The sequence below is a fragment of the Centroberyx gerrardi genome, chromosome 14, assembly GCF_048128805.1.
Source record: "Centroberyx gerrardi isolate f3 chromosome 14, fCenGer3.hap1.cur.20231027, whole genome shotgun sequence".
Classification (NCBI taxonomy): domain Eukaryota; kingdom Metazoa; phylum Chordata; class Actinopteri; order Beryciformes; family Berycidae; genus Centroberyx; species Centroberyx gerrardi.
Genome location: NC_136010.1, coordinates 8,955,106 through 8,969,855, shown reverse-complemented (window position 1 = coordinate 8,969,855; position 14,750 = coordinate 8,955,106). Strand labels below are relative to the sequence as shown.

General features: G+C 42.5%; 1 protein-coding gene across 1 annotated transcript in view; it reads right to left on the bottom strand.

The window, feature by feature from the left end:
* cntn3a.2 (contactin 3a, tandem duplicate 2) overlaps positions 1-7,941 on the bottom strand; it is a 29,019-nt gene extending 21,078 nt beyond the window's left edge. The window contains exons 1-7 of the mRNA XM_071907424.2: positions 7,887-7,941; positions 6,824-6,959; positions 3,660-3,835; positions 3,061-3,156; positions 2,665-2,868; positions 1,496-1,598; positions 915-1,099 (exon numbers count right to left, since the gene is read on the bottom strand). Of these exons, the coding sequence (XP_071763525.1) occupies positions 915-1,099; positions 1,496-1,598; positions 2,665-2,868; positions 3,061-3,156; positions 3,660-3,835; positions 6,824-6,959; positions 7,887-7,941 (955 nt within the window). The remainder of the gene's footprint in view (positions 1-914; positions 1,100-1,495; positions 1,599-2,664; positions 2,869-3,060; positions 3,157-3,659; positions 3,836-6,823; positions 6,960-7,886) is intronic.
* Positions 7,942-14,750: the final 6,809 nt, after the last annotated feature.

Below are 14,750 nucleotides of genomic sequence, written 5' to 3'. Positions count from 1 at the left end.
ACCCCCCACCTGACTACTGTGCATAATAAGCATCACCTGTGTCTGTTTCCCAGCCGGCACACAAAGCCCCGTTTCTTCGCTCTTACATATTTACGGCTTTTCAAGAAGCTTTGCAGGTTGAGCGTTTAGCTCTTGTTAAAATGCACAGCTCACTTTGCAGGAACATGCTGTCAACTCCAATTACACAAGTGTTATTTTCCCTCTGTCACAAGACCATGGAAAGCACAGAAGCGGAAGCAAGCCAAGAGTCAACAATTTAATAAGTGCAGTAAAATTAAAATCAACTGTGCTTACTATCTGGGAGGAAGACAGTGAGCTTTTTTTCTGCTTTGTATTTAATAATTAGCTGTTAAGCAAGTGATTTTTCACCCACACACTTTCTCACCACTTACACCAATTCTTGGTTTCACTGTAGCGCTGAAACAATTGATCAACAGAAAATTAATCGATTATAATTTCGCTCAAGTAAGAATACCACACATTTGCTGGTTACAGCTTCACCTTCACAAATGCTAAGATTTGCTTGATTTTCTCTGTTTCATGTCATTATGAAATGAATACTTTGTGTTTTTTGGCTGCTGGTCAGACTAAGTAAACGATTTTACAAATCACTTTGGACTGTGATGAGCATTTGTCATTGTTTTTGCCATTTTATAGACTAAACAATTAATCAGAAAAATAATTGATAGCATAATCAATAATGAAAACAATCGTTAGTTGCAGCCCTATTTCATTATGCAATACTATCAGCAACAGTATTAAAATTTAAGAAGTACAAAATGAGGCACAAATTTTGTCCAAATCAACACATCCAACCTCTTTTGAAATTCATAATATCTATATAATAATACATCTCAATATCTTAACAATTTTACAGTTAGTATCTGCTATGTGTTGCCTTAGGGTCTCAGTACCATAGAAGGCCAGTCGGCCGGTGGCTGTGTTCTTGCCCATCTTGTTCTCTGCCACGCACTCGTAGCCTCCCGTGTCGTCCTGCTGGAAGCTGGGGATCTCCAGCACGGCGTTTGAGTACTTCATCTTGACTTTGCTGGGGAAAGGAACGCCGTTGGCCCTCTTCCAGGTGATCTCTGGGACGGGACTGGAGGAGAGAGACAGGATGTAAGCCTCAGAGGAGATTCTTACGGCTGCCTCTTGATTTAAGTTCCTTTTAAGCTTTACGACCCCAGCTCGACTCGTGGGTGTGCCTGTCTTTATAGTCCTACCACATAATGTTTGATGCAGCTTAAAGCCTATTCACACTTTACCCAGTGAACAAAGAGAAAGCCTCTTTTAGAAGAAGGCATCCATGAAACCGTCCACAATTTTGACAACAAAAACGCCGGCTTACATGGTGCTGAGACCAATCATGGCGTGATGCCGCACTCTAAGAGACATAATTGCCACAGTAACATTACTATATAGAAATCTGGGGATTCTTCGACTGGAATGAAAGACGGAGGAAGATTGAAAACATGCTTCAAGAAATCCGGCTTACTTCCCAAGGGCGAAACACTCCAGCGTAACTGTTGATCCTTTTGCGGCGGGTACGTTGTCTGGGAAATGAACTTCTATTTTCGGCTCATATTCACCCATCACTCCTATGAAGTGCAAGCACAAGTACTTGCTCAGTCGTCCATTATTCATGACTTACAAGCAATATGGCTTGCATTATGGGCCAAACAATAGCATGGTAAAACTAACAGAGGAAAAAGAAAAGGCACATGGGCAAACATTCTCTCTTGGGTGAACTCAAAGCAGTACACTGCTTAAGTGTGCAGTCACAAGAGTTCAGTGAAATAACAGCCACGAATAATTTAAAGCTCTCGCTGGTGGAATACACAGAGCATGTTGGAGATCTCTTTTTCAGATAGTCTGGCAGTTTTATTTATTCATCATTTTAAAGCTTGAGTGGGCAGTCCAGCAGCCTCTGGTATTTTATTGTTTCTGTCAGTATCCAGTGAGGACAGACTGGACCAGGAGCAGAAAGTGATGTGATGGGATTTAAACCTAAGCAGCTGCGAGTACAATACAGCATGTGCAGAAACTAACTGGTTGAGCGACCAGAACACTCGATATAACGGTTTAATGACGTATGACTTATGTTTAATTCATTCCAAAGGCGATGTTTACTCTCTTTTTCTGTTAAAGCACAACGGAGAATAGAACAACAGACCACTGAGGAGAATTGGCATGAGAATTCATCTGAAAGCACAGGGAAAGCTTTTAAAGGGAATACAAATTATAAGAAAAGCTAAGTCAGCAAAGGAAAGATTTGGGTACTTTGTTTACTGGCCTACATTGAGGAGCAACTTTTTACTTACTGGCATTAGCAATCTGTGACTCAACTACAGTGCATCAAAGACGGGACAGAAAGTATGTTGATTTTAAAGCCACTCTAAAAGAAAAAGTCCTCATAATATGACTAAAAAAGCTTATTTACCACATAATACTACTACTACTACTACTAATAATAATAATAATGATAATAATAATAACTTCATTTGACAGTCAAAATAAAAGCAGAATACTCAAAATGAATTTTAAAAGCAGTGGAACAGGGTGAAACAGGAATTAAATAATTCAAGTAAATACTTGGATAACTGTAAGATAAATAAGATCAAAGATAAAAAAGATTATGGACATGAACGTTTCAGTATATCTTACCATCTGTCCTGAGGATCAGAGACGTAGGTGAGCTATGAACTTTGCCCTTTGTGACGCTGTTCATCACTACACAAGTGTAGTTTCCCACATCAGAGGGTTCCACCTTGGCAATGTACAGGTTTCCCGTCTCCTGAGAGACGAAACGCCGATTGTCTTGCTGAACAAAGTATGGATACTCGTTGAAGACCCATGCATAAGTAAGGTCTGGAAGACAAATAAGGGTGCATATGAGCCAAATATGGATACCATGTAATGTGATATTAAATGTGATTAAATGTATTAAATGGGATTATTCATCAGGTTAGTCAATACTAGCAGGAGAGTGTTTTAATCTTGCCAAAATGCCCAGTTAGAACTTGCAAAATTCAGCTCAGGTTGTGGGGTTTGAGAGTTTACCTCCTGAAGATGTGGGCGTCCCACAAAGTAACACCACTCCTTGTCCCTCTCGAACCGACACCGCACTTCTGGTGTGGACTTTAAAATGATCCAAGTCTGAGGGAGGAAATGAAGAGAGATCGCCGCATCATCTTAAACGTCAGAGTAAAACAGAGCCGAGTGAAAGCTTCCAACAAGACGCAGACACAGGCCCATATGGTCGGAGGAAATTGTCTTAAGTATTGCACTTGTGATCGTAATTTGAAAAGTGCTGCAATGCCTGAGAGAGAGCGCCAGAGTGAGATAGAGGACACAGATTATTTTAAGTACCCCAGGGTGTTTACACATGCAGGATATTGTAAAGTATTGCAATTATAAACCAAAATACAACACAAGATATTATCAGATGCTATGGTTCTTAAACCGTTTTCGACCTAGGACCTAAATGACAAATTAACCGGGCCAATGAAAACACGTTAGAAGAAGTAGGCCTGCACCACGCCAGATGCAAACCAGATGTGATTTCACAAGGCAAACACCTCCATTCACTGTCTATGAGAAGCGAGTAACCGCATGAGTAACCCATAGTTGGGGAAATGCTGACATATACCATAACTTACAGGCAAACTGTAGACTTGCTCTCCTGCTGAGGATAGCTCCTACAGTGTTGTAGGCCATACACTGGTACATCCCTACATCCTGGTAACGGTCCAGACTCCTTATAATGAGGTTGCCCCCAGACAGACGCCGCCGGTGATCCAGGCCCAGATTTATGAGAGTCCCATTCAATGACCATCTGTGAGGGCAAAGACACCATCAGTCCCTGGCAACATGCACTGTCCATTTCTTTCTACCCACCAAGGTGGTCTGACAGCAGGCAGAGTTTCAGAACGCAACTCAATGAAGTAAGGATAATACATCTTTGTGCTTAGGAGTTTATGGGCTTCCAGGTTGAAATGGGCAGGATGAAATTCATGGTGGTGGCTTTTTGGCATCCATACTTTTTCATCAAAGCTGTCAAACACAAAGGATAGCCTGGCAGAGACAGTACACCTGCATCTATATCCACATCTGTAAAGTGAATATATTGACAAGGTGTATAGTTTTAAAACGCACATCTACATGCCTACACACTTTCTATACATATGAATGGCCTCTGCCATGTATATTTGCCATAAATTCACATATCTGTTTTCTTTATGTTTTCTTACCCTTGTCATTTGTAAACCTTGTATCTCCAAAATGTCAACTTTTTAGGAACTGAGAAAAACAGCCTTGTTTTAGCTTGATGGCAATGCATTTTTTATGTTTTCCAATAGGTTTTGAAAGGGTTTCACAAGCCCAAGAGGTCAGAGAATTTTTTTAACCCATACCGGACCATGTAATCCTTCAATTGAAGTTGGCGTCACAAGGTTTTCACATAACAACAGCCACGTGTATTGATCTTTCTAATTTTGTAGTCTATTTCTTTACCTCAGTAAGCTCTACTGCTGTTATTTTGCACACCCTAACAATGCAGTAATCCATACTTTTACCATACTTTTCATTCATTCATTCTACTTAACATGTTCTGGTGTTAAAATTGTTGGTTTTGTATGTTTATATAACCCCCACTTGCAATATTCTTATTTAGATTGTATTTTTCTTTTTTCTTTTTTTTATTCTATTTTTCTTTTCTTTTCTTTTCTGCTGCAACTACCCAATTTCCCCACAGGGATCATTAAAGTTTCATTTTATCTTAGCTTATCTGGTATTTTATACTAAGCTCTTTTCTCCACTACTGAAGGGCAATAGCCAACCTAGATATTGCCATAGTCTTAACCATAATCACTTTTCTTTGTTTATTGTGACATTATTCCACCTTTGTCTTCTCATAAGGAGACAGCATTAGCACCTGGCAAGAGGTAACAGTGTGTTCACGTACCACAAAAAGCCTTGCACACCACTTCTCTCCCTCCATTACATCCTTCCCACACTTGAACAGGCGTGGGAAGAAAAAAAAAGAGACACTAGTTCAGGTTGCACTATGAAATAGATGGAGCACCTAAAAGAACTCTTTAAAACATGAGGTTAATTCGCTGAATTAAACAAGTACCATAATTCATCAAGGAAAGACTGTCATTCTCTGTCACCAAAGTGCTTTCTAACTCTAAGTTTAAATGCTATTTATAAATGGAGCATTGATGGGTTCAAGGACAGAGCGCTTTTCCAAAACGTTCCATCATTTTTCTCAAGGCATAGAAAATAACTATTTCTTTCCTTCAGTCATGTTCCTCAACTCCGCTTTGCTTAAGTGGAAATGAAAGAGGCGCAGGGCATAACAACCAACTTTCCAAAAGCTTTCAAGTCTAACCTTCAAAATAATTTCTTAAAGAATATGTCAAAACCTTTGGAAGTTGATGGGTGTTTGCTGCCGTTTTCTAGACACTCATACTCTAAGAGCCCTTGGCGGCTGTGTTTCTGTGTGCAGAGTAACCCTACTACATCTTAGAGTAAGGACTTTGAGATGCATTTTATATGAGCATAGATCTATCTGCATGATAGAATACCCAGAGGGCTGGAGTAGCTAACGGTGTGTGCTCGGGTGCATATGCTGGTGTGTGTGTGTGTGCGTCTGTTTGTGTGTGTGGACGCACATGCATGCGCCACTTTATCCCTCAGTCACCATTTTCACCTCTTTTTGACCCGCTCTGAAGTGACTCTATTGTTCAATGTTGTCCTGAACACTGGGCAGGAGATTGAATAGCAACTCCAAACCTAATTACTTTGCTTGAGTCTCATTTCAGGAGCACAGGCTGTCTGACCATCTGACTATGGAGAGAGTAGAGAAGAAGTATTCTGGCTGGATCATTCTGCAGTCTTGAGCCACATGTTTTTCCACTTCAGGTCAAGGTAAGGTAAGGTAAGGTAAGGCAAAGAATAAAAAAAACAGGCGGTGCATCACTTCAAGGGCCCACTGTGGAGAAGAAGCCTTTTGTGTATAATACATGGTTTTCTCCCATGAGCTATTATGCTGCTACAATGTGGATATGGGAACCCCATCTCCTGTGAGTGACAGGACTGGCAGAGAGAAGGAAGAGAGAGGAGAGAGAGAAGGAGGGGGAGGGAGCGGTGTGAGCCCATTTACACTTCAAGAGAGGAGCTGGAGAGGTGCTGAGGGCACGCAGAGCCAAGCACAGCCGGCTCGAAAAGACGCCACGTTAAACATGCTCATCTCACCTTTAATCAGCGCACGGAAATACCTCATCTTAGCTGGGGGAATGTGAAAAGCCTGCAATAATGAGTGTACGCACTCCACACCACTATCATTCAGCTCATCTGCGCTGGCTGTGCCGCAGTAATTCCACTGTCGAACGCCAAAGATACTTATAATCAATGCCTGTTAGTGCCGACTGGTGTCGAGCAACCTACGCTGGTCTCATGGTGTTTTATAAGCGGAGACGATCATTAAGATGCTGCACATGTGTCACTTAGATGCTATCTGGTGAGACAAGAGGCAGATTGGCGGCGTGTTAGTCAATATGAATCAGTAAAGCCATAATGATGCCAGTGCTTAGAGCGCCTACATGCTTTTCATTCTAATTTGGGGAAAATTAATAGGGGAGTAAGCTCCTGCATATTACACACAAACAACATAATCTTGGAATTCACAAATCCTCAATCAAATGCTTGTGATAGGCTTTACATGGAGGGAGAGCTGTAATGCCTGGCGTAAGATGGCTACAATAAATGGGAAGAATATATCTATATTTAAGCCTATACCTTAATGTGAACGTGCTCGTACCTGTACTGAGGAGGGGGGATGCCCTTAGCATCACAGGTCAGAGTCGCCTCCTCCTCTATAGAGTCGACAGGAATGAACAAGTCGCCCGGTTCCATCCTCCATCTTGGACCATGGTACGATCCACTGTCCAGACATTCTGTCAGACACAGTAACAGTAAAGTCAGAAGGAAACGACATTTCGATGGTATCAGGCTTCCATAATTTCACGTATTTCCAGTTGAAATATAGGATGTTGGGAGGGACATAACGCAGGGAGGGGCCGTTCAAATGTGGAAGAAGTCGGACCATAACAAACATGGAAAGTGACTCAGTACTTTGCATATAATCTTGAGTTGTCACAAATTCCAGATCCTTCAAAATGAATAAATGGGACACAACAACAGCGTCTTAGGAAAAGGAAACAGGGTTTTTTCAGGGGTGAACACCCAAAAATGCACAGTACAGTGTTGCAACTTATGTCACTTTGAAAGTTATTAAGGTGCAGGTTTTATATGATAGGAGGGGTGGAGGGCGGGATTGTTCAAAACTACTGGGACGCCATGAAGTAACCGCTAAAAAGACGCCATTTTCCAGCAAGTGAAAGCAATGGGATTTTGATATGACAATAGAGAAAAAAACATATTCTGTGAATGATTTGGTATTTATTGGTAAATAGGTGTACAGTATGATATGATATTAGGATATAGGGAATTCGCTAACATGGTGAAAAAGTCATTTTTCATTTCATTGTGACTTTAAAGAAGTCTCCACCCCCGCTACTCTTTGTCAATACCAGTGAAGGTCTTCGCTGTGCTTGTGAGTTATTGTAACTCTCTAGTAAGTGGCTTAGATATAAAAGACAAGGAAACGACATCAAACGTTTCTCCATCAGGTTACAATCAGAGGTGAGTGAGTATTGTGACTGTATTGTGAGTGGAAGTCAATATTGAGGAGTGTTCCTTTAAACTTGGGGCATCCCATCATTTCTGACGCTGACAGTGATTTTCAGCTCGTCAGATATCATCCCGCAACTGTAAATGTCCACACACGAAAGAATCATTACTCGTATAAAAAGATGTTTTACCTGCCAGACAGTCGATGATTGATAACAGTAGAAGCTGTTTCCATGGCAACGTCATCTTTGGCAGCCAAGGGCGAATGAGACTCTCATCCAATAAGCTTTGAAATGACACTCTTATTCTCTGAAAGAGGGGAGCTTGACCTGTTGGAACAAGAATTTTGCTGTAAAATACCAAACTCAGACTAATGTGTAGCCTCATAAAAAACAGCCCCAACAGATTCATCCCGCTTTCAACATTACGCTTATCAGGAGGGGACAGGTGTACTGTAAATTTTAGTTTTGGAAATATAATTGCAATACAATTGGGTTTGGCATTTGGCACCTATGTCATTTCTCACATTTCTAATCAGTGAAAATCCAAGCAGTGTCCTTGCGTGGCCTGCGGTGTGGCCAACTTTTATCCAGAGATGCCCAATCTGAGGGTGATATCAGAGGCATATGGGATGAGGCCCATGCCAATCTATTAAGGGAGCGACCGACGCCCAGGCTCATCCTTCACTTGGACGGATTCACTCTCTGGCTGCCTGAGGAGGCTTGGACCTGGGAATTGGGTGCCATCCAATCAATTAGATTCACCCACAGCAGCATGTGTCTCCCCACATGCTGGGGTGAATCAAGACAGCCTGATGAGAAAGCTATTCCACCCAGGTCCATAATCAAGGGCAAGTGTCTGTCTGCTCATAGCATGTGTTGCAAATTGCAATGCACCGGCCTCTTGCAGGAGGAGACTGGGCGAGTAATGATGCAATTATGAAATGTCAAACATACACACAACAGAGAACCCGCGATAACACAGTAGGTAGGCGAGCAGTCACACGTACGTGGATGCAGTGGCTTAGATACGCACATGTATGTACGTTAATGCACACCTGCATGGAGAGATGCACATTTATAGCTGGTTTGTACACACAAACACATATACGCACACATTTCTTCAAGAGGTGTTGAAGATATATTAAGGCCAGTGTCTGGTGAAGACACCAATCTACTAAATGTCACACAACAGAAATGAAACACCCACGCACACCTACACACTAACCTCAGATGCTCACGGTGTATAAAGCATACACACTAACACCCTGCCTCCACACACACACACGCGCACACTTTCTATTTAGTAGACATAAGCCGTGATGTGTGGCTCATTTGCGGCCTAATCCCGGGGCTAGCCTGGTTCAGAGCGCTACTTATGGAGGGTCTAATTGTTTGTCAGCTGCCTGGATGTCAAATCAGACACGTGGGGTCTCAGCCAGGATTTTCTTCCCTGCCTTTCATGTTTGCTGGGTCCTTTTTCCTCGCCAAAGTCTCCTAAATTGGATTTGTACGCTTCCTCTCAAGAGGAGTCCTGCATGCCATACCTCAGTGATAGGCCCACAGTGCGAAAACTGCTGGCATCTCAGGACTAAGGATTGGTGTGTGGAAGGTACAGTGGGTATTACACCAGTGTCAACTTTGCATGTTATGGTATGCATTCGTAATGGGGTTTTTGTCAGGGAAGGCGCCGCTTAGCAGTTGATGCCATGAGAACCTAATAAATCATTTACTAATGCAAAATACTGAGCTACAGCACACTGTCAGTGATATTACATGGGAGCCAAGCACACAAAGATTCACTTGTACATATATGAATGTACACGCACACACACACACACACACACACTCAACTTGTCCTCACGGATGATGGTGTTGATGATGACAGTGATAGAAGGTGGTGAGAATGGTGAATCACTCGCAAGCAACGAGTGTGTCTTCCTCTGCCAATACAGCAACGGGTTGACTGACATTAAGAAACAGTGTATAATCACCATATCTACCACCTCCACCACACTCACAGCCAGTATCCAAGTAACACGCTGGTTAAATAGATTGCCCATCTGGAGGAGTGGGAGTGGACTGACTTAGAAGGCCAGTGCTGCATTCATCAGAAATATTTTAATTGACATGGGTGACATACAGGTATGCAATTACCTGGTGCATGTTGCAGGGTAGAAAGGATATATGTGTGTGTGTGTGTGTGTGTGTGTGTGTATGTTTGCACCTTTTTTCTGCTACTGTATCTCTGGAGATGCTTAGTCAATCACTGCCACCCCCTTACCAAGGCTTGCTCAAGGTTTTTTTTTTTTCCTTTCTTTTCTTTGAATAAGACATCCTTGGATGAGGCTCCTTGAAAACACTCCACACTTTTATGCATTTGGCTTCTTTATGAGCAGGCACTGCATGCAAGCACAACACACAGGCACGTCCACCTCAAGCCGAGCTGGCCCTTAAGTGTGCTGGCCTACACATTTCAGGAGGTGAGGTGAAGTGAAGCTAGGCTGCAGTGTGGCATTATACTAGAGACTACACAGCGGTTCATGAGACGACTGGGGTAGATAGAGACTAAAATACCACAGTCAGTCTAACGTAACTGCGTCTCTGCATCACTTAGACAAGAATGACACGGTTAAGCCTTAAAACCAACTCTTTATTTCAAGAGCCAGCGCCTGTGTATCAGTATATTCCCCTCATAAATAGACAGTGTGTGGAGGAATTGGTTGCAGTTGGGAGGGCATGCTGCGCCTCACGTTGCTCCAGCCTCAAACAAACAATTATGATCAAAATATTAATGTATGGGCTACTTCGAGTCAGTATACAGGCCGATATGAGAGCCCATCAACACTAGATAAATATTTTAGCATATAGATATCACTGTGTAAATAATTTAGGAGGGAGCTTCTGGATGTGTGCACGTCCACAATTGTCAAGCGCGCTCATAGGCTATTTTTTTTTTTTTCTTACCTTGCCTCCCCTTATCTTGAAATATCTTGAGACCAGCAGAAACCAAATTCAGTTCTCATAGAAAAAGCGACAGATGGATCCTCCATGGAAACCTTACTTGACAAATTTCGGTCACAATCGCAAGGTCGTTCATACAGGTGAAATGGAGCCAGTGGTCAGTCAGTGATAACGGGCAACGCAGGAGGCATAAATACACGCGTTTCATATCGCTCTTTTCTCCCGTCCAAAAAAAAAAAAAAAAAGAAAAAGAAAAGAAAGAAAGAAAAAAAACAACACCCACGCTGTTTGCTGTGCTGAATCACATTTGAAATATCCCCCAGTAACAGGCTCGACTCTCTCCTAGGTTTACGCTCTCGAAAACCAACACACGTAATTTGTGAAATTGGGCGGCCGGGGAGCGATCTTGCAGAGATTATGTATTATGCGCATCAAGTCAGATCGCCTTGCTGCTGCGAAGTGGCGATGAGGCGATGGAGGATCCAGTCCGGGCAGCAGCGCTGGGAGGGGAAGGGAAGGGAATGGAAGGGAAGGGAAGGTACGGGAGGGAGGGAGACGCACCTGTCGGAGAACTTGCGCCCCCGTCCGCCAGACGAGGGAGCTGCAGGGAGACGGCGAGCCTCGGTCACCACTACCAGTCACTGCGTAAAAAAAAAAAAAGAAGAAAAAAAGAAGCAGCACCGGTTGTTGAAATCTAAGCGGCTGAAACAGAGATGTATACAAACGCGGTGTGTCTCAGGTGATATTTCCCCCCGCTAATTCACGACTGCGCTCGGCAATTGAGTCGGACCGTGATAGATTTCACCGGGGATTTTGTCATGGTATGTGATTCGAAAGTGATACTCCAACTGAAGGAAACAGAAACGGTGTGTTGCTGTGCTGAGCCCGGAGTGGGCTCGCGCGTTTCTGTTTTTGATGAGCATCCTCTGACAGCTGTGGTTCACTGTGAAAAGACGAGTGTCCCAGGATAACACTGCACAGACACTGACTGCTTTATCTCTCTCCCTCTCTCTCTCTCTCTCTCTCTCTCTCTCTCTCTCTCTCCCTCTCTCTGTTTTGAATGTTGCTGCTTTTGGCTGGACTTGTCAAAATTTGGAATTCGAATTTTCTCTCTCTCCCTTTCTCTTTTTTATTCACACTCTTCCTCTCTCCTCGTTCTCTTTCTCTCTCTCTCTCTCTCTCTCTCTCTCTCTCAAACATGCCTGCGCCCACACACACACATATCGACACGCACAAACTGTTCTGCAGCTTACTCCCACAGTCACATTGCCCTCTGTATCCCCCACCCCCACCCCTCACACACACACACACGCACACACACACAGGTCAATACCTGTGTTGGGCCCCAATGAAGCCTAGCTCTATTACCGTCAGTCCTGTAGTCCCTCAGTCTACCAGGAACCCCATTAAACCCACATTGATCATCCTCACTTCTGGCCCAGGATCCTTTAACACGGCCAGGGCATCGTTAATAATGCTCCATACAGCAGCCATTTGACATTTCCTTTAATTATGCCTGTAATTTATTCATGCACTTGATCCTAGGAGCTTGTTGTGAAAAGCTTCCTCCAGGAATATTTTATCCTGCCTCTTGAGGCCCACGGATTAACCATCTTAATAGCAAACCCCTGAAGGTATTACTTCCTCCGGTGTGTGTGAGTGAGTGAGTGAATGTGTGTGTGTGTGTGTGTGTGTGTGTGTGTGTGTGTTTGCGTGTACGTGGAATGTGTATGTAAGTGCATGAGCATTGTGCCTTGTCTGCGTGTGTTAAGCTGCAAAAGTCATTAGGTCTTATTTCTCAAGCATTCACAGGACTGAATGTAAATTCTCCTGTATGACTAGTTTGTCTAATTTTGGGAACGCACAAAGAAAAGTGCAAATGGTTGCAAGATCTGTGCTTATCGCACAATGCAGCGACCCCCATGTTTAACCCAGTTTTGCAGAGAAAACATCACCGCTTAATTTGCTCACTCTGCATGTCGGTTCCCAGACAACGAAACACAGCAGTTTCACAGAAAATAGTGGAGGAAATCACAACTGCACACACTTCAAATGGGATTTGAGATGTTAATTATGATGTTGCTTGATCACAGAATACTGTTCAATTCTTGGCTGCACAGCTTAAAGAATTTCTTCAGGATGTGTGAAGAAAAATGCAGGTATTTGAAGACTGGGAAAGAGAGGCTTTTGTAGCAAAAGGACACACACACACACACACACACACACACACACAGGAGTAAATGGAAGGTAATTTGTCATTTGTAAATGGAAAGTAATTTGTCAATTTGTCAATTTGTCAGGAGTGGAGGAAGCAATATATAGCCTACCTTATTATTTCATAAATGTTTAAACAGCTGTTGCGGCACATATGTAAACCTATAACACTTTCTTTCATTCTAGTCATATTCCACAAAACAATAAATCCCCTGCATTTTTTTTCCCATAACCCTTTGCCCCGTTGTATAATACATCTACACATACAAACATAGCTATTCCACCAACATGGCTGTCAATCTAAAATGCTCTGGGCGTTGTTTGCAGTTTGATCATTTAAGTATAACACATAGAGGCTGTCCTCTTGGGGTTGCCTCTCTCTCTCTCTCTCTCTCTCTCTGTTTACTTTACTTTTCTTTTTTTCAGTGGCCTTAGTTCATTAGCCAGGCTGCTTTCAACAGCCTTGCATAGAAGACTAATGGGCCAGCATACCTTTTATTGCACACTGCAGCTCCATGGCTGTGGAGCTCCATTACGTCGGAGGATCTAGAATTTACTCTCTTACTGATAGGGACGCCTTGCTAGGGGCTAATGAAGGGAACGATCCACTTTGAGATAAATCCTCCAGTAGGTCAATAAAATTCGCTTGGCTACAAAAGAGAACTGCAATTAGAAACCTGCTTGTGAGGTCTGGCCTGGGGCGAGGCCAGTAATTTCAGGGGGGAGATATACTCAATCAAAGTTGGCAATATGTATGCTGGGATTGTCAGGGTTTAAAATTGAAAAAGACCGATAACAGCACTTGGTTGACAGAGAAATATGTGTGATATATACTGTGTGTAAGATGAAAATGATGTGACATTAATGGTTTTGACATAATAATAATCTTAAGCCTTCATTTTAGGTTGCAATACCTGCTTATCAAAACCAATACAACATTTATCAGTTATATCAAATGAGCTCAGTAAGCATGGGCTGCATATCAGATATCTAGTTAAACTCGTATTTTGCATTAATGGGGCCTAGGATTAAGATAACTTAATTTGTTAATTTACACAATGTAAAGGTCATGTCTCATTTGAACATCAATAAATCATTACCACATTAATTTGCAGACATTAGTATAATTACAAACACGACCATCGCTGACAGTGGCAGTCAAGAAAATGGCCCTGGAAATTTGACCCAGACTCATCACAACTGACCCACAGATACTCCACCCACCGCCCCGCTTCTCACAATGTGGACACATGTAGAACAAAGTATTATTAGAGAACAAAGTATTATTATTGCCTATTTTTTAGAATCTTTAAATTGTTGGGATTTTATATATGGGGTGATATATTTATATTGAAAATATAATAAAAAACATCACTTTTACAATCCGATGTTGACAAGGTTGCCATGCTCTCTGCTCATAAACGTCACATCTTGGCACCTTGATGATCATAGATATCCCCAATTTCCCCCTTCTTTATATCATTCATGCGCGCTCAGCTCGTTCAATTATGATATTTCCGACAGCACCTTGAAGGCAGCATAATGTTCATTTGTTATTTCGACTTGTACAACACAGTCAGTCTGTCGCTGTCAGCGCAGCACATGAAAGGTAGAATGTATCTAAGTAAAGGTGTCGGGGGTAGAAAGATGGACTAATAAGATGTGATGAACTTAGGACTCCCCCCCCCCCCAACACACACCTGTATGGAGCCAAACCAAAGAACATGGGAGATTTGTATTTTTTCATTTCAGTGTTGCTGGACTCACTGCCAGCCCAAGTGGCAGCATCCTCTTTGTGACAGGAACCGATTTATTTAAATGTGGTATTTTGAGAAACACTAGCACTAACAATAGCTAACAATAGCTAACAACATCACT